General features: G+C 35.8%; 3 protein-coding genes across 4 annotated transcripts in view; 2 read left to right on the plus strand and 1 right to left on the minus strand.

The window, feature by feature from the left end:
* Window positions 1-214: 214 nt before the first annotated feature.
* lpxn (leupaxin) lies at window positions 215-6,301 on the minus strand. Its single transcript, XM_067393635.1, has 9 exons — window positions 6,192-6,301; window positions 4,778-4,902; window positions 4,191-4,246; window positions 3,960-4,059; window positions 3,496-3,765; window positions 3,210-3,383; window positions 1,739-1,820; window positions 1,460-1,608; window positions 215-1,270 (listed from the first exon to the last, which is right to left on the minus strand). Exons 1-9 carry the CDS (start codon window positions 6,202-6,204, stop codon window positions 1,004-1,006), a joined length of 1,236 nt encoding a protein of 411 aa, XP_067249736.1. The 5' UTR covers window positions 6,205-6,301; the 3' UTR covers window positions 215-1,003.
* A 556-nt stretch (window positions 6,302-6,857) lies between these two features.
* znf692 (zinc finger protein 692) lies at window positions 6,858-14,211 on the plus strand. 2 transcript variants are annotated; one of them, XM_067393636.1, is made up of 12 exons: window positions 6,858-7,121; window positions 7,383-7,577; window positions 7,927-7,958; window positions 10,000-10,503; window positions 10,582-10,648; window positions 10,729-10,803; window positions 10,876-10,986; window positions 11,059-11,109; window positions 11,334-11,412; window positions 11,631-11,745; window positions 13,374-13,473; window positions 13,643-14,211. In XM_067393636.1, exons 2-12 carry the CDS (start codon window positions 7,411-7,413, stop codon window positions 13,923-13,925), a joined length of 1,584 nt encoding a protein of 527 aa, XP_067249737.1. In that variant the 5' UTR covers window positions 6,858-7,121; window positions 7,383-7,410; the 3' UTR covers window positions 13,926-14,211. The 2 variants fall into 2 exon arrangements, with proteins under 2 accessions (XP_067249737.1, XP_067249738.1); XM_067393637.1 differs by having other exon boundaries at window positions 10,591-10,648.
* Window positions 14,212-14,763: 552 nt separating this feature from the next.
* Window positions 14,764-23,094, plus strand: part of fcho1 (FCH and mu domain containing endocytic adaptor 1) — a 49,213-nt gene continuing 40,882 nt past the window's right edge. The window contains exon 1 of the mRNA XM_067394686.1: window positions 14,764-14,838. The gene's annotated coding sequence lies outside the window, so the exon portion shown is untranslated. The remainder of the gene's footprint in view (window positions 14,839-23,094) is intronic.

The raw sequence follows: 23,094 nt of genomic DNA on the forward strand, positions 1-23,094 counted from the left end.
CAACCTCACCACTAGATGCCAGTAAATTTACACACTGCACCTTTAATGGTTTTACCATTATATTGGTATTCCAACAAAATGTATTTTATGTCAAAGAGAATAAGTAAATGTATATGCTAATACTCAAAATTGCTAATGTACAAATATACATGTAACTTTTATTTCAAAGTGAAGTTGAGAAAACATGATTGGGGACACAGGAATTTGCCGGTCATATGCTTAAAACATTGTTTTTATTATTTATTGGAGTACATCTATGCTTGAAAAATAATGTGGCATGAAAGTTGATTAACATTTTATGTAAAATATGCAGTATTGTTTCATGGGGACATCATATCCACCAAACTATAGGAATAACCCACTAGTAGAATATCTGCTAACACTTTATTTTGATGCTCACCAACAGACATTTTTCAAGTACATGTCAACTTATTCTACTAACCCGAACCTAACAGTCTACTAATACTCTAATGAGAGTTAACTGACATGTAAAGTAGTTTCAAATTAATAAGTTAGTTGACATGTACTTGCAAAGTTACTTAGTAGAACGTCTAAAGTGGACTATCAAAATAAAGTGTAGCTGAAAATATAGTAAACAATAACATTTGTAATACTTTTGAGAGCAATTTACATTTTCTGACTTTATTTGTATTCTGAATGACTTAAAAAGTTTATTCTGAAACAAATTATGAAAAAAAAAAGAAAAAAGAAAAGTTCCACTCCTTCCATGCTATTTCTGTCTAAAACAGTGGTTCTCAACTAGGGAGCCGAATCACAAAATTAATCCTCGTAATTAAATATATCAATACTCTCAGTTTGTGTTTATTAAAAAAATTGAAAAACAAGCAGCTTTGTCATACAGCAGAATACCAGATATACATATCTTAGACTACGTGGGTAGGGCTTTTGAATCTTGTGTTGGACAACAGAGGGCCTTCGAGTCAAAAAGGTTGAAAACCACTGCTTTAAAACCTTAATTTTTTTTTGAAGAATGTCACCTCTATCACACAAAGAGTTTTGTGTGACATACCGAACAGTACGGCTTTCCTCCCTGCTCCTTAAACACACCCTGACTCAGCTGTCGAAGGCAGAACGCACACACAAAGTGGTCAGGGTGAAACTTGCGGTCCAGAGCAGCGATGCAGCGACCCAAGATGGGCTCTCCACAGGTCCCACACAGAGTGCCCTGTCTAGAGTGATAGTGCGTGGAACAGAGGGGCCGGCCGTTCAACTCAAGGAAGCAACCATCTGTAAAAGGCTTCAGACAGTCCTGGAGAGAGATACAGAAAGAGGGTATTAAAGATAATTAAGAAGAATGTTCTGGATAGAGCAGGTGAAGAATTCACCTATGAAGCTCACCACAATAGTACAGACTGACTGACTCCATATTCCTTAATTATAAGGAGCAAGTCACATGACTGCATTGCATTCCAGTCTTCAATGCCACTAATTCACTCACCGCACAGACAAAGCATTCGGGGTGCCAGGTTCCATTGGCTGCGGACAGATAGTTATCCTTCACTGGCTCTCCACAGCCGGAGCATTTAGGTGCAAAGAGGCGGTAAAAATCCCTAGAGCAATATGGTTTACCATCTCTCTCCATATACCCTGGCAAAGACAAATTTATTAGGAACAAAAGGTAATTTCTCAAATGATGACCAGATCAGCTGACAAAATATAGTATGTTTGGGTTTCGTGTGATGATATCTTGTCAGATTAACTGGTGAATTTGACTCACCATCAGGTCCAAACAGATCGCCACAGTGGGAGCAGAAAAAATGTTCTGGGTGCCACGTTTGATCCATCGCTGTTAGAATGTTCTGTGCAAAACACACTAATTTACCACCTGCTTCATTGACTGGAATAAGTTCATTTGTTTGTGAAGTGAAAGAATTCCAAATATTATTTTTATACACAGTCAAACCAAAATTTATTCAGAAACCTTGAACATTTCATTCATTATTACAGTTTATTCACTATAGTTTAAAAATGGTAATAAAATATGACAAGATCTCAGAGTTATACTGTGTCAGAAAAAAATTATGTTAATTATGTCAGATAACACTTAAGCAAAACATGGTCAGGTCAAAGTGTCTGAATAATTTTTGGTTCCAAATTTTTTATCAATTTTACTGGTAGTATGAAGAATTTTTGGGTATAATATGTCACAGTTTACTTTATTTTGCTATCCTCACTTGCATAAATGAACTATAGTGTCCTGCCCCCACCGGTAAAAATATATCAAAAATGTCTAAATAATTTTTGGTATGACTGTATATTAACAATTATTAAATAAATTAAAATATAATTTACAAAAATATAAAATGTAGTAATTAAAATATAATTTTAATAAATATATACTATACAATATTTATAATATATCATATATTTAATGCTTACATATACTAAATATTATATTATACATTTAGATTATATTTGACATATTACATTTTAGATTTTTAAATATAAAAATTATATATTTATTTATTTAATAATAATTTTATTTATTTAATATTTACAATTAATTTAATTCTAATTATTTATATATATTTATATATATATATATATATATATAAATATAATAACATTTATATATGTATTCTTGATTAATAATAACACAAACAAACCCCCCCCCCCCCAAAATAAAAAAAGTTATTTCATTTAGTTTATTAAAGTGATAGTTCACCCAAAAATGAAAATTCTGTCATCATTTACTCCCCCTCAAGTTGTTCCAAACCTGTATCAATTTCTTTGTTCTGCTGAACACAAGGGAAGATATTTTAAAGAATTTTTGTAACCAAGCAGATCTCGCCCCCCTTTGACTTCCATAATAGTTTATTTCCTACACCTGTAGTCAATGTGGGCGAGATCTGCTTGGTTACAATCATTCTTCCAAATATCTTCCTTTGTATACAGCAGAACAACTAAATTTGAGGGTGAGTAAATGATAACAGAATGGGTGAACTGTCCCTTTAATAAGACTTTGTTTATTTTTCTAAGATAAAATTGTTGGTACTGGATTGGGTCATGTCCAATGTAAAATCTGGGTCCACTGGTCTTGAATTTATAGTCTAGAGCCAAAAATAAAAAGAAAACACGAGTGTTTTATCGGGTGCAATGGAAATGTAACCAATTTTCTATTAACACGTCTAAGAAAACTCTAACGCCAAGCTTTCAGAGGGTAAATAAAATCAGACATGGCAGGTCACCTGAATAATAGGACCCTTGCAGTAAGCGCAGCGAGGGGAGAAGAGGTTCTGGTAGTCTTTCTCACAGTACGGCTTGCCGTCTCTCTCAAAGAAACCACAGGTGCCGAGTTCTTCCCTGCATGCCGTACACACAAAGTGTTCTGGGTGCCACACCTGACCCAGAGCTGTGATCATCTGTATGGACAGAAGAAAATAAACAGTAAAATTGTGAGATATGATGACAAACTTGTTAATTCAGAAAACTCACCAGTGATTGGCAGATAATAAGACATTATTAAAACAATACCTTCCCAGCTATGCACTTGCCACAAGAAGCACAATGGCCTTTGGCAGCTGTGCGGACTCCCATTTTCTCCATGTCCGAGCTGAGAGAGCCCAGCAAGTCATCTATAGCATCCACACTCTTGGATACTTTCTGTGTCAGAGGAGGATGCTGTGGTTTCTTATCCTCTTCCAGCCTTCCACTATCACTTTCTTTAGTTTCCTCTGTTTTTTTGGCCTTTACTGACTTGCGAGCCACTGGGGGTGGGTCTGATGTAGGAACTGGTTCTGAAACCTACAAAATAAAGTATAATTTCATCCATTTTAATGCTTTGATGTTTTTTAATTGATTTCAGTAGACATAAATTAGGAGCGTTAATGTGCTTATACTGCCCTCTTCTGATACTACTCATCATGTGCAATGGCGGTAAAATGCAAGTATCTGATGCATGAAGAGTTCAACTGATGTCAACCTTATGTTTCCCTCACCTCCAGGCCGAGCCCTAGCAGCTCATTCATGATGGAGTCTAGCTCTCGCGTAGCTGTGCCGGGACTCATCACTCCTGCCTCCACAGGGGCCGGAAGCACACTAGAAAAAAAATTCTTGTTCTTAGTGAACAGCTCAAAGGACACCAAGCATGCCAAAATGTTTTTTGACCCTGCACATGTTCTCACAAATAAGATACATATAACAGACATTTTGTAGAAACATGGATGTACCTGTAGGCATTATCAAATGTCTTTCCTGAACCAGCAATGAGAATTGAGGACTCGGTCTGTGACGAGAAGAATAAAGCATTAGAATGAATCAGTTTGGGCCTAAATGTGTATTTAATATAATAGCTATTTTTATTAATTAATTCTTTTATTTTGCAAGGATGCATTGAATTGATCAAAAGTGATAGAAAACAGATGTTTCAATGAACTTTCTATTTATCAAAGAATACTGAGAAAATGTATCATTTACAGACAAATATTTAACTGTTTTCAACATTGATAATGTAATAATGTTTCTTGAGCACCAAAACAACATAATAGAATGATTTCTGAAGGATCATGTGACTCTGAAGACTGAAGTAATTCAGCTTTGCCAGCACAGGAAAAATTTACATTTTAAAATAGAAAACAGTTATTTAAAATTGTGTTTCACAATATTACTGTTTTAGTGTATTTTTTATCTAATCATACAAGAGACAAATCTTACCAACACCAAACTCAGACTGGTAGTGTATGTTTTTGAATGTTTTCAAAACTTCTTGTTTCATTGAAAATGAAATGTAATGTAGGCCTGCATGAAATATAATTACTTGTTCAAGCTGAGTTGTGTTGTTGCTTTTAACTGAGGCTTCCAGTGAGAGAGTTTGGGGTGGAATAGGTGCAGGAACATTTGACGTCTGGGTGGAGTTCAGAGCCAACTCCTCTAAAAGCATGTCTGCAACATCGAAATCACACGAAACTCATGCAGTGCAATCAGTGACACTGAACACACAAACTTTCACACGTACACTGACAAAAAAAAAAAAATAGCAAAAGCAATGCACTGAAGCAATCATAGTTGTAGGTGTTGCGCTAAAGGTAAAGCCACTGTACGTTAGCAATCCGTGTCATTTCCTGAGGAAGTGAAAAGACACATCACTGTCATCGCAACGGATGCAGAACACAGAACATAAAAAAACACATGAATTTCAAACCTTTGCCACACTTTATTGCTGACATAGAATAGTCACTTAATATAGATCTGACTCACTTCTGTAAGTACCAAGGAAAATTCAAGCTCTTAATTCTTTCACAACAACATAATTTTTTCTTAATAGTGACAGGAATTCACAGCACTCATTGCTTCTCACAGGGAAGAAAAACTGAATTATAAATCCTCAGTATACCAAAATGCTGCCAGTAAAGAATAATACGTATACATATTTATATATACATTTTTTTTTTTTTTCGAATAACAACTTCTCACACTCTCACAAAATGGCCTGGTTTAAATAGATGTAAATATACTCAACTATTCATTCACTGATGCTCAAGAAGGCAACACAATGCATTAAGAAACAGGTGTCATAAACGTTTTAAATCAGATGATTAAGGTAAATTGTGCTTATTTTGTCTTCTGGGAAACATGTAAATACCTCATGTACATGTAGCTTCTGTAGGGCAATACTAAATGAAAAATCAGATATTTAAACAAAACAAGAGCTCTTAATGCATCGTGCTTGCTTCTTGAGCATCAGTGAATGTTTTCACCTTTTGTAATAATTGTTTATGTGTCCCTCAACTGTCCTCAGCATAAAAAGTTGAATCTCAAAATCACACAGTTTCTGTTAGAAAGGGTTCAAATATGCAGAAGATGCTAGAAAACCAAAGAATGTGAAGGACTTCTGAAGAACATTGGGCAGTTTAACTGTTTAAGACAAACTGGGGGCCCATAAACAAACAGAAAAACAGTGATTGATCATCGTTCTGAAGTGGTTCATTTGAGTAAATTCAGTTATTGTTTTGTCTTGTGGACTATGTAAACATTATGTAACACAGCTTGTTCAGGACAATAATAAAATTTTAAAAAAGCAATTTTTTATAATCACTCTTTTTTTTGTTAAAATGATTAACATCTTGCATATTCTTCAAGGGGTATGTAAACAGCATGTCTGTACGTCTTTAGAGCCTCTACACTGATTAGGACTTTAGTGTTAGAATGACACAGAAGGTCAAACAACTCACCGAGTTCATCCATGGTGATCTGGCGGGGTGAGACGAGAGGTAAGCAGCACACGTTGCGTGTTCCTAGTGAGCATGTGTGGTAGGGTGATCTGATACATGCAGCTGTGGGCTGAACCCAATCTCACATGTGAAACTGATGTTGCTTCCTTTTTGTGCTCTTGTTGTTTCAGTCCTTCTCTCAAGTATTTCACCCTTTTACATTATGCTTCTATTTACCAAAGGGCACCCTGAATGTTTTGAGTGGCCCTCATAATAGAAGTGAGATGAGTTGTGTACCCATTTATTAAAATACTTTAATTTTAGTAGTAGTAGTAGGCTAGTATTAGCTGTATATTAGCCTAATAAAAGTAGTGGTGTTACAAAACCAAGTGTATTTAGACTATGTTTTAGAACTTTATTGAAAATGTTTTACCAATTTGATTAAACATTATGATAAATGTGTAAAATGAAAAGTGTACAAAGTATTGAAACTTAAGAACTGTAATTTACTGTACTAAATATTACATATTAATACATTCTATTTAATTTGCACAGTTATAGTTTTGTAGAAATTGCTTAGGTCAAGTCTTTTAACGCTTAAAACACTGTTCTGGTCATATAAAATGACATTATCACGTCGGTGATTATTCACAGAACTACACTTCCCATAGATCCTAGCTATGCCGCGAAGAATTCTGGGACAGGAAACTTCTGATTCGGTTTCTGATTCTGCAGCTCGTTTGCCTTAATATTCTGGAACTGAAGACATACTTCACATAATTGAGCATAATTTTCTATGTAGCATCTCTTTCGTCTCGAGATAAATGTAATGCTCTTCTTTACCCCGAGTTGAGCGATAGTCTGTTGATTGACTGAGCGGTTACTCCTTAAAAGGGCAACAGTTCGAGCGAGTGGGCCCCGCGAACCCTATCGCGCAGGGTCTTATTTATGGTATGCGAGTGGTTTCCTGTGGTCTGATTTTGTAGTTTATAATACAACTGTCAGATTAACATAGGCCTGTTATGCGCATATATTTAAAATGAAGCCTGAGAGCAGCTAATAGTGGTACTTTCCATGAATACAGTACAGAATATAGACTAAAACTAAAAACAAACAAACAAACTTGATGATCTTGATTCCATATTTTTTGTACAGCAACGAAAAAAACAACTTCACATAATTGTCATTGTGTTTCTCTCTTTCTATCTTCAGTGTCGTTTCTGTGGCACCTGTCTGTGTGATGTCGTCCTCTACCGATACTCTGCGCAGTCAGCGGCGCAGGGAGCTGGATGCGCGCAGGAGTAAGTCTCGCGTGCGGCTGGGCTCGTGTCTGCAGAGCTGGGGTCAGCTCAAAGATAAACTGGGCTTCTCTCTTCACTCAGAGCTCGCTCAGCATCTGCTGGAGAGGTATAATACCGTCAGAGAGATACAGTTACCCTTAGACCCACTAGATGACAGTTCGTTGGATGTGCGCTCTAGAATTCCAGTTGAATTACATCTGCAGTTGTTGATTCTGGCTTTGAAGAGACTTCAATTTTTTCCATTTGATGTGATCCTGTTCCAGATCATACAGGAAAAAGACAGGAATTATGAGTGAGCTTAAAATAAAGTATAGGCAGAAAAAGAAAGATGAACTTGTGGTTTATGAAGTTCAAAACATATTCAAGTTTGGCCGACAGCCAAGTATTTTGGTGGTGTGAAGCAGATAATATGTGGTGTAACTGACGATGACTGCTTTGTCTGCTTTGTTTTGCAGCTATGTTTCAAGAGTTTGTATCAAGTGCTCAGGTAAACCACAGTTTCCCTTCTTAAAGGGATAGTTCATCCACAAAATAACAATTCTGACATAATTTACTCTATAATACTTTATTATTTTTGTTATTAAGTTTTTCTAAACATGTTTTTAAGCTACTTGATCATAATTAAGTTATTACATTAAGTGCAACATTTTTAGTATATTAAAACATTTACTGCAAAAAAAAAAAAATTCTTACTTAGAATTTTTGTCTTGTTTTCCATTTCAAATATCTAAAAATGCTTAAATCAAAATACAAGATATTAAAGGATTAGTTCACTTTCTAATTAAAGTTTGCTGATAATTTACTCACCCCCATGTCATCCAAGATGTTCATGTCTTTCTTTCTTCAGTCGAAAAGAAATTAAGGTTTTTGATGAAAACATTCCAGGATTATTCTCCTTATAGTGGACTTGGAGCCCAAACGGTTGAAGGTCAAAATTACAGTTTCATTGGAGCTTCAAAGTGTTCTACACCATCCCAGATGGAATAAGGGGAATAAGGGTCTTATCTAGAGAAACCATCGCTCATTTTCTTAAAAAATAACATAAAATAAATAAATGAATAAATTATATAAGGTTTAACAATAAATGCTCATCTTGAACTAGCTCTCTTCTTCTTCTTCTCTATTAGAATTCCGGCAGTGTAGACAATGCTAAATGCATTACTTCCCTCCACAGGTTAAAGTTTGAACTAATTGTTATATACCTGCACTAGCATATTGTCTATGACAATTTAGTTCAAACTTTGACCTGTGGAGGGCGGTAATACACTTAGCAGTGTCTACACTGCCGGAATTCTAATAGAGAAGAAGAAGAAAGCTAGTTCAAGATGAGTATTTATGGTTAAAACTAGGGCTGTCAAACGATTAATCACGATTAATCGCATACAAAATAAAAGTTTGAGTTTGCCTAATATATGTGGGTGTACTGTGTGTAATTATTTTGTATATATAAATACAAACACATCCATGTATATATTTGAGAAATATTTACAAGTATATGTATTTATTTATATTTTTATATAATTTATATTATATATAAATAAATTTTTGTACATAAATATCATATTTCTCTTAAATATATACATTAATTTGTGTGTATTTATATATACATATTATTTACACACATTACTCACACATATATTATGCAAAATCAAACTTTTATTTTGTATGTGATTAATCACGATTAATCGTTTCACAGCCCTAGTTAAAACTTATAAAAAACTTTTTTTTTTTTTTTTCAGAAAAAAAAAATTCTCTTAAGACCCGTATTTCTCGTCTGGGATCATGTAAACTGTAATTTTGACCTTCAACCGTTTGGGCTCCATTGAAGTCCACTATATGGAGAAAAATCTTGGAATGTTTTCATCAAAAACCTTAATTTGTTTTTGACTGAAGAAAGAAGGACATGAACATCTTGGATGACATGGGGGTGAGTAAATTATCAGGAAATTTTAATTAGAAAGTGAACTAGTCCTTTAAGTCTTGTTTTCTGAATATTGTGTCAACATTAAGTGAGTATATACTTAAAACAAGAAAAAATATCTGCCAGTGTAGTATAAGATAAGTCATTTTGTTGTCCCTTTGAATTAATTGTATTTTTCATACCCCACAGACTGATTTTGTTTTTTTGTTTGAGCATAAACTTGCTTAATTTTGGTAATTTGTTCAGAAAACAAGACTTAATAAGTAATTTTGCTTCTCAAGTAAATCTATCATGATTTAAGAATGTTAAGATATCTGTACTGGAAAATAAGAAAAGACAAAAATACAGAGTAAAGGCCTGTTCACACCAAGAATGATAACTATAAAAATAACTATATTAGCGTCCACTCCAACACTTGATAACCATTCAGTTTATTCTGATTGGCTGTCAATGTTTTTATTAGTTACAGTTATTATCTTTGGTGTGAAAGGCCTTATGAAAATTAATTTTGCAATGTTTTTGGTCTTGTTAATCTGAATCATGAAATCTACTGGTTATATACATTGAATGACTACTTTAGTTTTAAATGTCACTGTGGCTTCTTTAGGGAAAGGAGAGATCACAAACACCCTATCAACTACCAAGGAATCTTTGCAGGAACTTATCCTGCTGGTCCACAACCATGGGCAGACATGCCTTTTCCCCCCTGTCCTGCTTTCTCGGACTTTCACAAAACCAACAGAGCAAAGTCAGAGTGCTCAGGCAACAGGGAGAAGAGAGGCTGAAACTGATTTCAAAGAGTCATCTGAGGAGGACGTGTGTCTTAAGTACACCTGTGAAGACGGGCATCACTTTTTGTGGTCTCCTAATAAGATGGAGAAGGTAATGACATCTAAAAATGAATGTGAAGTAACCGCATCTAGCCCAAAGAGACTCAAACAACGAGGCAGGAAGCAGCTGAAGGAGCCAGATACAGAGATAGAAAGACAAGAGGTGATGACTAGATTAAAAACCAGGCGGCAACTCCAAGAAAACGCTGAAGTTACCACAAATGACACTGAACAGGAAAACAAGACAAGGTCTCAAACGTTCAGAGACAACAAGAATGCAGGTGACTGTTTTTAAGGAGTTTTCTCAAATAAAGATGCTGTTTTTGTTTTTCAGTGACTAATTACAACCATGTGTTAAGCTGTTACAGTGACTGAGACACAGAAAGGAAACAATGTGGCAGCTGACTTTTCACGTTCAGAACTTGGGTATATATTGTTGCATATTTTGTTTTTTAGCTGTATTTCTAATATTATTTAGTTCAATTATGTCTTTTTCTGATTGTCAGATCTCCAGCAGACAATGATGAGATGACTGGAGATGATCTTGCCAGGTGCATTGAAAACCAAAGCCCCCCTGATAGGTATTTACTCTGTTCATCTACTCTCTTAATGACTCAGTTAGACATAAGTTAAGCTAACTCTCGGTCTCCTAGCAATGAGGAAGTTGCAGTGCTGAATTTAACCACTAGAGGGATTCAGAGTACAGCAGATCCTACTGAGAAATACAATGCCAACAAAAAGGCACGAACAACTAAAAATAACAGGTGATTTTTCTAACAGCACATATTTCTAATAAGTTAAATAAAATCCTAAAGTTCTTTATGTTTTCTCTCCAGTCCACAGTCTTTGAAAGATGACGTATCCCAGATTGGTGGCAAGAGAAAACGGTTTGTTCTTTAATTTTATCATCATTTTACAAATATAAACATGGTTTATAAAGTGTTTTACGTTTATATAGAAGTTACATATAGTTATAAGTTTTAAATATTAGAACAGTAATTTATTCTTATATTTGGTGATATTTTCATGGTATTATTTTGAATTTCTTATGATACCCTATTATATTATATGTTAACGTTATAATCCATGATACTGATCTCTGTGTTTACAGAAAATCAACATCCAAAGTGATTTTGCCTTGTGAGTTTGAAGGCTGTGATAAGATTTTCTCTAGTCGGCAGTATCTCAATGTGAGTGCTGAGACAGTATTGACTGTTCATGACACATTTATTAGTCTTTACTGGAATAAAGCAACTCTGAGAGAGGAAGAACTCTATTTGCCGTTATTCTGCACTCATCAAAATAAACTTTATTTAAAACAGAATTATGTTGATTGCACAGTTTTGTGGAAAAGCATCAACACCGCGACAGGATGGCAAAGCATCTCACTCTCTGTTCCTCTCCTCAGCATCATGTCAAGTACCAGCATCTCCAGCAGAAAACCTTCACCTGCTCGCACCCCCCCTGCAACAAGTCATTCAACTTCAAAAAGCATCTGAAGGAGCATGAAAAGTTGCACAGTAGTGAGTATTCAGTCCATATAAATGATTTATGTGATAGATCATGTGATAGTATCATCTAGGTTAGTTCTGGACAGATATATGTGTGATATATATGTGTGTTTGGTAGAATCCAAATTAAGTAGATGCCAAAATGGACAAGGTGAAACAAATCCTTAAAAAAAAAAGGTACCCACTTTTTATTAGGCATCTGTTATATACATTATACTACTATGTACTTATGTCAAATGAATTACTTGGTACAATGTACTTATTGTGTTCATGTAAAACATTTTTACTGCTATTGAGATGGAACACAGGTAAGGTTAGGGACAGGTTTGGTGGTATGGTTAGGTTTAAGAGTGGGTCAAGGGGTAAGAGATGGGTCAACAGTGTACTTATAGATGTAACTGCAAAGATTAATTATAGATGTAATTACATGCAGGTATTGTAAAAACATGTATGTACACAATAAGTGCATTGTATCATATGATTATTTTAAAGGTTAGTACATAGTAGTTCAAAACACTTTAAAACCATGAATAATTTCAGAAGGTAAAAGAAAATCCAATCTAGACAGCAATTTGCAGTGAGTATAAACATGGTTTGTATCGAATACATTGTGTGTTTTGTGCTTTGAATTATTGGATGCTGAAATTAATATTATATGATACTATTTAATGTAATATTAAAAAGTTAGTTCACTAAAAAATGAAATTTCTGTCAATAATTACTCACCCTCATGTTGTTCCAAACCTTTGTTCATCTTTGCAACACAAATGAAGATTTTTTTGATGAAATCCGAGAGTTTTTTTATCTCCTGTAGAAAGCAATGAAATTACCACATTCAAGGTCCATATAAGTAGTAAAGACATCCTTAAAATAGTCCATGTGACTACAGTGGTTCAACCTTAATGTTATGAAGCAAAAAGAATACTTTTTGTACGCAAAAACAAAATAAAAATAACGACTTTATTCAACAATTTCCTCTCTACCCTGTCAGTTTCCTACGCAGTTGACGCTGTGCAGAGCTTCTGTGTCCTACGTCAGAATGCTGATTCTGTATTGGCCGGCTCCTGCGTCAGCATCACACACATGCGTCGGCGTTCGGACATAAACACGGAAGAGCTTCTGTGTTTACGTCCACGGACCACGCACTGTGTCAGTTTGCGCAAAAAAAAATGTTCTCTTCGCTTCATAACATTAAGTTTAAACCACTTTAGTCACGTTGAGTATTTTAACAATGTCTTTACTACTTTTCTGGACCTTGAATGTGGTAATTTCATTGCTTTCTATGGAAGATTAAAAAAAAACCCTCAGATTTCATTAAAAATATCTTACTTTGTGTTCTGAAGATGAACATAGTTCTTACGGGTTTGTAACGTCATGAAGGTGAGTCATTAAAGACAGAAATGTAATATTTGGGTGAACTAACTCTTTAATAATAATACATTTTAGTGTAATTATAATGACAGCTTTGTTTACTTTGTATGCTAAACAACTTTGTTGTCCACTGTTAAATCTATGTCCAGAAGCAAAACCACATAAGAACCACTGGACAAGTACCAGTTGTAAGTAGTAAGGATGAGTGATGTTTCTCATGCTGTGCTTGGTAACATGGTTCTCTCTATATGATTCTTTGTGTCTGTGAGATCAGAGAGACTATATCTGTGAGTTCTGTGCCCGGGCGTTCCGAACCAGCAGTAACCTGATCATCCACCGCAGGATACACACCGGAGAGAAACCACTGCAGTATGAGTTTCACCACACACACGTGCACTAGGCCCTTTGTTTATACCAAAGCTTGTGTGACTCCAAAACTAATTTTTGCATGAACATTCCATCAATATTTAATAACAACAACTATATTGCTCAAGGCTTTTCAGCTCCAGATATAACCCACATCTTCTCTCTTTCTCAGGTGTGAGGTTTGTGGCTTTACCTGTAGACAGAAAGCCTCTCTGAATTGGCATATGCGGAAACACAATGCTGAGAGTAACTACCAGTTCCCCTGTGAGATCTGCGGTCGTCGCTTTGAAAAGAGAGACAATGTCACGGCTCACCGTAGCAAGAGCCACCCAGACTATAATACACCCACTCCTGAACTATCTCTTCCCCTTCCTCCTTCTGACCCAGTCCCGCATCCCTCGGGGCAGCGCAGATCTTCCCCTTCTGCTTCTAAACATCACACTGCTGTAGAATAACATTTATGTTGCGTTTTTACTAAATACGGTACAATTTGTGCATCCTTGACCTTGAGCAAACTCTACTGTGGAAGCAAACTCCATGCGATGCCTATCTGTGATATTTATTATGTTTTTGGTGGTTTTTAAAATGTAAATAGATATTGTTTTGCCATCATGCAGAGGCTGGATTTCTGTCAAATGACCTAAATCAGCAAAATCAGGTCATTTTGTTGAAATTGCTTTAGTTTTTTAAATTTTTAGGGCATCTAAATAGAACTAAATGTGACATTTTTGCCATTTTATTAATCGACTTAACTTGATATTTATGATTTTGTGGTGAAATTCTGTGCTGCATTTATAAATTATCAACACAAGACATTTTTGACTCTTCTTACATTTATTTTTCTTACATGTATTTATTTATTTTTGTCCTTTTTTCCTGTACAAATGCATGAATCGCAGTTGTCAGGAAACGTTTGGTTAACATAATGCCAGTTTTGCATTTTTGTGGCTATTTGAAAAGTGGTTTATCTTTATGCATTTTGGTAAAGAAATGAATTTGCATACATTATAATAATCGAACTCAAGGGTTCCCGCCTTTTGTAAAACCTTACATTGATTGACAAACACTTTATCCAATGACTCTTGTCCATGAAAAGTGGGCGTTGCCTCTTGAAATTGAACCATACTCTATTGGCTAAGAAAAGAGGTATTGGAAACGCAGTTGCCATGCCTACACAGCTTTGCTCCGGTGACGCTTGAGTGACGGGCAGCGTGAACCAATAGGAGCACAGAAGGGTGGGGCTTTTCGAACACTGTCAACTGTTCCTTCAAACCTTGTTACTCTCCGTAACACATTGAACGCGGCACGGTCGGAACAACTACCGGCGATGAAAATGAGCCTCGTTGTTTTCACTGAAACCACAATAAGGTAACATACTTTTTACGTTTCTTTTCACAGTATGTGAAGTTATTTGGTTACGCTGCTGAAACGTTTTCCCGGGAATGCAACATAATAGGCGTCCAGCACTAGGCAGTTCATTGTATGTGACACTGACAGTGAGGCTTTCCCCAGCGGAGCATCTCTGTTTCAGCGTGTCAGCATTGTGGAGCAAAAGCTTGATCATTTGCAACAAGGTCAGTTTCAGTTTGAGCTGCAGCGCAAAGCATGTGTGGTGCGGTTCCCCATCAGTGCATATATTTCCTCTGTCTAGAACAAAGACTTTAGACACGGTGCTTTGTGGAAGGAAGTTGCTGTGACAGATTAGAATAATGATGGGCAGTTGAGATAGTTGAGATTTTGTGTCTCTTAAGTGTATTTTAAAAGTTGAATAGATAAATTAGTTTGTAAATTATTTGTGTTTTTAAATATGATGCTATATAAATATTTGGTCTTGCCTTCAAGAACAGTATGAGCAGTATTATGGCATACAAACTAACTAGTATCTACATTAATGTTACTAATGCTTGTTTAAGTAGCCTATTAATCTACTAGTAACTATCTTTTTAAATTTAACTAGTTACTATTAATTTAGATACTAATACATTATTTATTCCAGAGACTAGTATCAATTCACTACTTATTACATACTAGTACTTAATTCATTGCTATTAGTCACCATCCCAATAGTTGAATGTAACTATTTTAGGAACAAATTGGAATTGAATTAAATTGAATTCTATGGAGATTCAGCTATTCATCTTTGACTGAATATGTATTCCAGTTGTTGCTAGTAGTGGTACCTAATTTTACTAGCTATTCATTAGGCAGTAATACTTGTTACTATCCCAGTAACTATCTATTCCAGCTTTGTTATTTATTAGATTCTAGCACTCATTTATAAGTTTCTGTTCCAGTTGAATCTAAAGAATAGTTAGTAAAACTGTCTGAATAAACACCAGCAGCAATAATCAGTAGTGAATAGTTATTATGTGACCTAAAAAAATCCATTCAATGACATGTGTAATTTGTTACAACAATAGAATAGTTAGCCTGCTTCTGACTGATGTTACTATAATAATAAGTCCTAGTATGTAACGGACAAGTACTAAAATCCAAAAAATTGAAGAAGAAAAAAAACAATTGGATTACTTTCTAGTAAATGTACTGGTTAGTTTTTAAGGAATACATTTAAGAAAAGCTTAATCAGATTAGATTTCACCAATATTCTAGTAGCAGTTCTATTTAGACTGTTGAATTTCATGCCTTGAAAGACAAATCATTTGTTTTGCAAATTGTGTGGATGAATAATGTCCCTGTCATTCTTGATGAAGTGGATGAGGAGAAATATCTCTAGAAGGCCAGTCGCCTGTTAAGTGTGGCAAGTTATTTCTAGAAACACTGGCTCTGTACCAAATGGCACACTTCATATGCACTTACAATGGCTGCATGTGTCCATTAAGTCCATGAGACCGTAGGATGTCCCATTTGTCATTTTAGGTTTCAGAAGACCCTTTGTGGTCAATATGCACCCTCCATGCGCACTTTTTCTGAGCCTGCACTGAAGCGAGCTCCACAGCAGACTTCTTCCCGACAGTCAGAGCGGCGTTATGTCATGAAAGTGCAGACTCGTTGGTAGACCGCAAGTGTTTAGGGTGACACTTGGGACAGGGCCATTGTCACATCCTGAACTATTGCCATGTGGTTGTAGATTTGTGGAGAATGGCTGCAGGTTAGTTTTTCATATTCCCACAAAGTCAAAAGTGTGTGCAAAGCTGAGTTATTGTGCAACACAGATCCTGGGGCTCATTAATACTGTACTCTACTATGGAAGTTCACTGTGTGATCTCTTGCAGCATCTGTGGTAATTGCCCGTCATGGTATTCCCGCCTCATGATAAGAGTCTTGTGATGCAGATGCAGACTTGTCCTTTCCGTGTGGGTCTTGAGTCTTGTTTAGTTTATCCTTAAAGGAACCCAGAGTTTCACAAAAGTATAATCTCTATCTACAATACACAAACATAACATTCTTGAGACAATTTTAAGATGCACTTGAGAGCATTGAGATGTGGCTAAGATAGGAAAGAATGCAGGAGTACTTTTAAAAACAAATTAACAAACCACTGAACCATCTGATTCTTCTAATTGTGGTACATGAAGAATTCCAAGTGGTTCTCGAGTTCAGTATCTAGTAAAAAAAAAAAAAAATCAATATGGACAAAAATTAGGTTAGTTCACCTAAAAATAAAAATTCTGTCATTAATTACTCACCCTCATGTTCTTCATCTTCAGAACACAAAACAGTCGACGTGACTACAATGGTCTAACCTTAATTTTATGAAGGACGAGATTACTTTTCAGATTTCATCAGAAATATCTTAATTTGTGTTCTGAAGATGAACGAAGGTCTTACAGGTGTGAAACGACATGAGGGTGAGAAATTAATGACAGAATTTTTATTTTGGGGTGAACTAACCCTTTAAAGGAACACTCCAGTTTTTTGAAAATAGGCTCATTGTCCAACTCCCCTAGAGTTAAACAGTTGAGTTTTACCGTTTTCGAATCCATTCAGCCGATCTCCGGTTCTGGCGGTACCACTTTTAGCATAGCTTAGCATAGTTCACTGAATCTGATTAGACCGTTAGCATCGCGCTTAAAAATGACCAAAGAGTTTTGATATTTTTCCTATTTAAAACTTGACTCTTCTGTAGTTAAATCGTGTACTAAGACCAACGGAAAATAAAAAGTTGTGATTTTCTAGGCTGATATGGCTAGGAACTATACTCTCATTCAGGCGTAATAATCAAGGAACTTTGCTGCCGTTCCATGGCTGCAGCAGTGCAATGATATTACACAGCATCTCTCACAAACGTCTCCATGGTTGCAAGGCACGTTCCATGTGCAAGCAGGGGCTCACGGGCGCTGCGTAATATCATTGCGCCTGCTGCAGCCATGGAACGGCAGCAAAGTTCCTTGATTATTACGCCTGAATGAGAGTATAGTTCCTAGCCATATCAGCCTAGAAAATCACAACTTTTTATTTTCAGTTGGTCTTAGTACACGATTTAACTACAGAAGAGTCAAGTTTTAAATAGGAAAAATATCAAAACTCTTTGGTCATTTTTAAGCGCGATGCTAACGGTCTAATCAGATTCAATGAACTATGCTAAGCTATGCTAAAAGTGGTACAGCCAGACCCGGAGATCGGCTGAATGGATTCGAAAACGGTAAAACTCAACTGTTTAACTCTAGGGGAGTTGGAAAATGAGTCTATTTTCAAAAAAAGTGGAGTGTTCCTTTAACAGACTGATTTATCAACTCATGAATTAACTGATTGTGTTAACATTAATTTGATGACCAAGTGATTTTGTTCTATTCAATTATGTAACTGACAGTTATACATCAGTTTATGTTCAGTTTAACATATTAGCTAGAAATAGGCACCTCATTTAGGTTCATTAAGAAAAGATAGCAGGGTTACAGTGCTTAAAATTTTAAAGTAATAAGAAAAAAAATTGGATTGGTAGACAAGTTGCATAATTGTAAGTAATTGTTTTGAGATGGTTAGTTCTCCTAGATGTTCACTTCCTGAAAAAGTTGAATACTGTCCTAATTCCATGTAAAGATTTAAATGCAAACATGTAGTCATTATGAAATCAAACATGATTTTTGCTACTCGTCAGTGTAAGGACATACATTGAAGTTTTAAATCCGCACCATGTCTAGTCATATTATGCATTTTGATTGTATTGATGAATGCTAATGATGTCCTTCATAGTTACTCATCATTTCCAAAGTTGCAAGCTTTTACCACCTATAGAATTGCACTTATCTCAGAATAAAAACAAATGAAGACCGTTAAGAATTCAAATTTCAGTATTTGATTATCAGTATTGGCTGCACTCTCATGATGAGCCTGCACTTAAAGGGTCAAAATGCATTTAGTAGTAGTAGAGAATAGGGAAAAATGAAACTGCCTTTTTCTGAGTAGTATGTAATGATGTCTGAGTCACACTTGCAAACAGTTTAATATTTGGGCCAGGACTGAAGACAGTTGCTGATTACTGTGCTGCATTTCCTCTGTGTGCTCAGAGATATACACCACACTGCTCTTTAGTGCTGCATGGCTTGCCAGTGCAAGTATGCAGGCAGAATGCATTGTTTTTTGTCTCATCTTATATAAAAGACTGATTAGAGCTTTAAACTCTGTAGGCATCTGGATGATTTTGAGTCTTACTCAAAGGAAGGGTTGTACATCTCATCCCCAGCTTTCAGCTTCTTATACTGGAGGTCATGCAGAAGTTAACAGTAGATTTTTTGACACCACACCAGGCCTGTTGAATTGAAGTCGGTCTGGCACTTTTTAAGTCAAGGTAGATCCATTATTAGACCTGAAAGAACTGAGACACATGAAAGCCGGTGCAGTTTGAGATTAGAGGGATCATCTAGGGACACCCCCCGACTGCGGAGAAGGATGGAGAGACTAGAGAGGGAGTTGGGGGATGCACAGTATGTTCCATTTAAATTTGAATAGCTTGAATTGCTCCTGTTGATTAGACTTCATCAGAGTGAACCTGCTGCATTAGCATGGACTAATTAGCAGAGTGAAAGAACATCAAACTAATAGAGAAGCTAATTTTAGCATTGTAACCTAAAGTTTCAAGGAATCCAATCTGTCACTTGTTTTATCATCTGCTGTTAACTAGTGGTTGTTAGTAGCAGCATTGAAAGATTTGTAGTTTTGTGTCAGTGCTGTTGGCTCACCTAGATCCCTGCCAAGCAGGACAGCGCCTGTGGGCAAAGCTTGGCAGCCTGTGGCAGATGGAGGATTTCTGTCTGTTGGGCTGTCTAGAGGCACACTGAAGCCTGGAGAAGGGAATGTGGCTCTGAGCCTAGCCTGATTGTGGGTCATTGTTACATGAATTGGATGTGGGACATTTCCATACATGTAAGAATTTTTAGCATGTTTTAATAGAATAGTTCACACAAAAATGAATATTTTGTTATTTGTTCACCCTCAACTCGTTTAATTTTCTTCTGTGAAACACAAAAGGAGATCTTCGGGAGAATGGCTATCGTTCTCAAAAACCAGTGGTGTTTACTGTCAATAATGCTCAGTAAAAATAATAAAACATTAAATATGTGATAATACAAGTGGCCAGTTAGGTGCCCATCCTTAAAAAATGACCAATACTCATATATAATTGGTGGGTCATACACACAGACAAGACAAAACAACACCATCAGGGTAATACAGATGACACTAAAATAATGCAATAAAAATAAAATGCAACAAAACACCCTAATATACATTACTGAAATAAGAAAATAAAAATAAGAAATAAAAATATAGTCATATGTGATGAGGGAATTGAATGTCCTTTTAATGTTTTCATTCTTATCCATCCATTAATAGTAGTAAAATATACATATAATGTGATATTAAACCATTTTTCACCGTATATAAGGTAACTTATGGTTAACAAGCTTTTACTGTTGCATTTTTACAGTATTTTTCTTGTTTTGAAAAAAAAAAGTTCTGTCTGATCAGCAGACTAGGAGTATATAGTCTTATGTTGTATTTTTGTCCTTTTTGGAGTTTGAGTGTATAAATGACCATTAAATATATTGTGTGGGTGGTATGGGCTGGTTTTATGACATGCACACCAGCTCTCTTCCTTTTACAAATACTTAAGTACAGTAGGCTAAATAAGGCTATTGCCTGAAAATCTGTGGAAAATAAATTAGTAGGCCATCAGCTCCAGAAGTGTGAAATTTGATTGACTTGAAAGTTCAGCAAAACAGTGAATTATCGTCACATGTAAAGGCAAACAAATTAAAAAGCCATTTAACTGCTTTTGAGTATAAAGTGTCGGTTGTTATTTTCAATGTTTTATCATGTTTCAGTGAAATTATCAGGTGAATACAGACCTCACAACTACATGCTGTGTAGCATGATAATAAAAGATAGTTTACAGGAAATCTCAGTGCTGTGTAATTGCAGCATTGAGATGCGACTGTCCTCGAATTCAGGAGACCCTAATCAAATTTGCTACTGTATCTAGGTCGTTTATGTGGTGCACACTGACCCCAAAAAAAGAGTTTATCATTTGTATTGCTAATGCATCTCCGTCAGGGTCTTCTAGATGTGTACTGTTATTTAAATGTGCTGTTGGGCTGCACAAACATGGTTTAATAATCTGAATTAATTAATGCATTGTGTACAATTGTTGATTCTGCATGTGCCCGCATGGCTTACGCTGCTGGGTGATGTACCGGGTGGAGGTGAGCTCTGGCCTGCTGTCATAGACTGTGCTCGAGCACTACTGGCAACAACAACAGCATTCAGCACAGCACAAAAGCCAGCAGAGATTGAACTCTGTTGGTGTGGAAGGATATGGCTGTTGTCCACATGGTGCCATTCATGGTACCATTCGCCTGTAATGTTCAGTGAGGTGACATTCAGTATTGTCTTAATTGCTAATTAGTCTTTTAGCAGATCATTTATTATCCAAAGCAACTAACACGTACTTTAGAAAGGGGAAATCTGGGGTTTAAGACCTTGATCTTGTCACCTTGGTGATAGTTTATTGATCATCACCACTTTAATACTTCGAACCTTTAAAGGGTCATTAAACCCCACTGTTTTACCCTGGTCGTTCACACCTCTGAGCTGCAAAAACTCTGTGAAAATGGGCATGTAAAGCTCTGGAGAAGTGGGAGTGTAGAGGGGGGGAAGAGGGGAGAGAACAACCAATGAAGCACAGACAATAGTCAACACACTCATTATACAGAATAATGAATATTAATATATGAGCACGGAGAAAATGACAACAAACTCCCAAGCACAAGGAAGAAATGCAAAAGAATATTGTATAATAATATAATAGGGCTAATAATAGGCTTCTTTGATTACGTCTACGAGCACTGCATTCTCAAAATCAGTCTTTTGTCTATTAGAATAATCGTGTCTTCGCGTTCAGATGGGCTGCACCACTGTATCAGTGTCCAGTTTGCACATATAATTCATTTGAAGAACACTTGATGAAATATGTGTGCATAACTACACTGTGCTAGTTAATGTTTGGTGCAGGAGAATGTGTGAAATAAAAACTTTAAACACGGATACTTTATTCTGTATGTGCCACGTGGCTAGTGTTATTAAACTCATTGCGGAGCTCCGCGCTGAAACCGATCATATGCGCGTTCCGCGTGTATATCATAATAACAATCGTATTTTTCATGTGTTCGTACAGCCAATCACATGCCTTGCAACAGAAATAAACTGTGATTCACTTCTCGCGAGAGAGCCAGCATGATTCAAAACTCTTTCGCTGAAAATGAAGAATTTAAATGCATTTACACTAATGGAAAATACTTGTCTGTGAAAGAGGACAAATAAAAGAAATGATCTTTCTCTATCAGTGCAAACGAAAGTTGTGAAGTTAGTTTATAAAGTTGATAATATTTAGCGATAGAGACTTAAACATACAAGGTCACATGTAGTAATTTTTAAAGAGTATATTTACTCCTTATTTAGGCCTATATAATCTATATATATTAATATTCATTGAAACTAAGTGCTTAATAACTACTGTTACACTAAACTTGCGTGTGTGTAATGGATTATTAAAAATAAAGATCATATAATTATACAAATCATATAAATTATATTATCATTAAAACCAGACAATTTCATCGTTAAATATTTGTTTTTACTATATAATGACCTTTAATTTGGAGGAAGAGAAACTGGGGGAGTGACTTTATTGTGTTGAGTGTGTCAGTGTCACTTAGCTTATATCTGATTGGTCCAATTTCAGTTTGAAATCTCTAACCCAGAACATAACCTGCTCCAGAGCAGGTTAGCCGTGGAGCGTAAGTTACTATGGTGATGAACACCACTAAAAGCCAAATTACTTTCATGGTACCTAAAACCCAGGATTGGCGCAAACTAATCTGAAATTTACTTGGCTAGCTAGCTAATCCAGCTTCATGGTACAGGCCCCAGTTCTGACCGCATCACAAGCAAATTTTGTGAAGTTGCTCCGACTCAGCGTTTCAAACCGGAAGACAGAATTCGCTCTGAAAAATGCAAAAATAACTTAAAAAAAAATCACTTAACTAAAAAAATTTTTATTTTTGCACTTAAAATAACTTACAAATAACTATTTTTCACCATTTTCACTTTTTTTTTTATCACCAGTCCAAATCTTTAATCATGATGTATTTTCAGTTGGGAATAAAC

The sequence above is a fragment of the Chanodichthys erythropterus genome, chromosome 9, assembly GCF_024489055.1.
Source record: "Chanodichthys erythropterus isolate Z2021 chromosome 9, ASM2448905v1, whole genome shotgun sequence".
NCBI classification, from domain to species: domain Eukaryota; kingdom Metazoa; phylum Chordata; class Actinopteri; order Cypriniformes; family Xenocyprididae; genus Chanodichthys; species Chanodichthys erythropterus.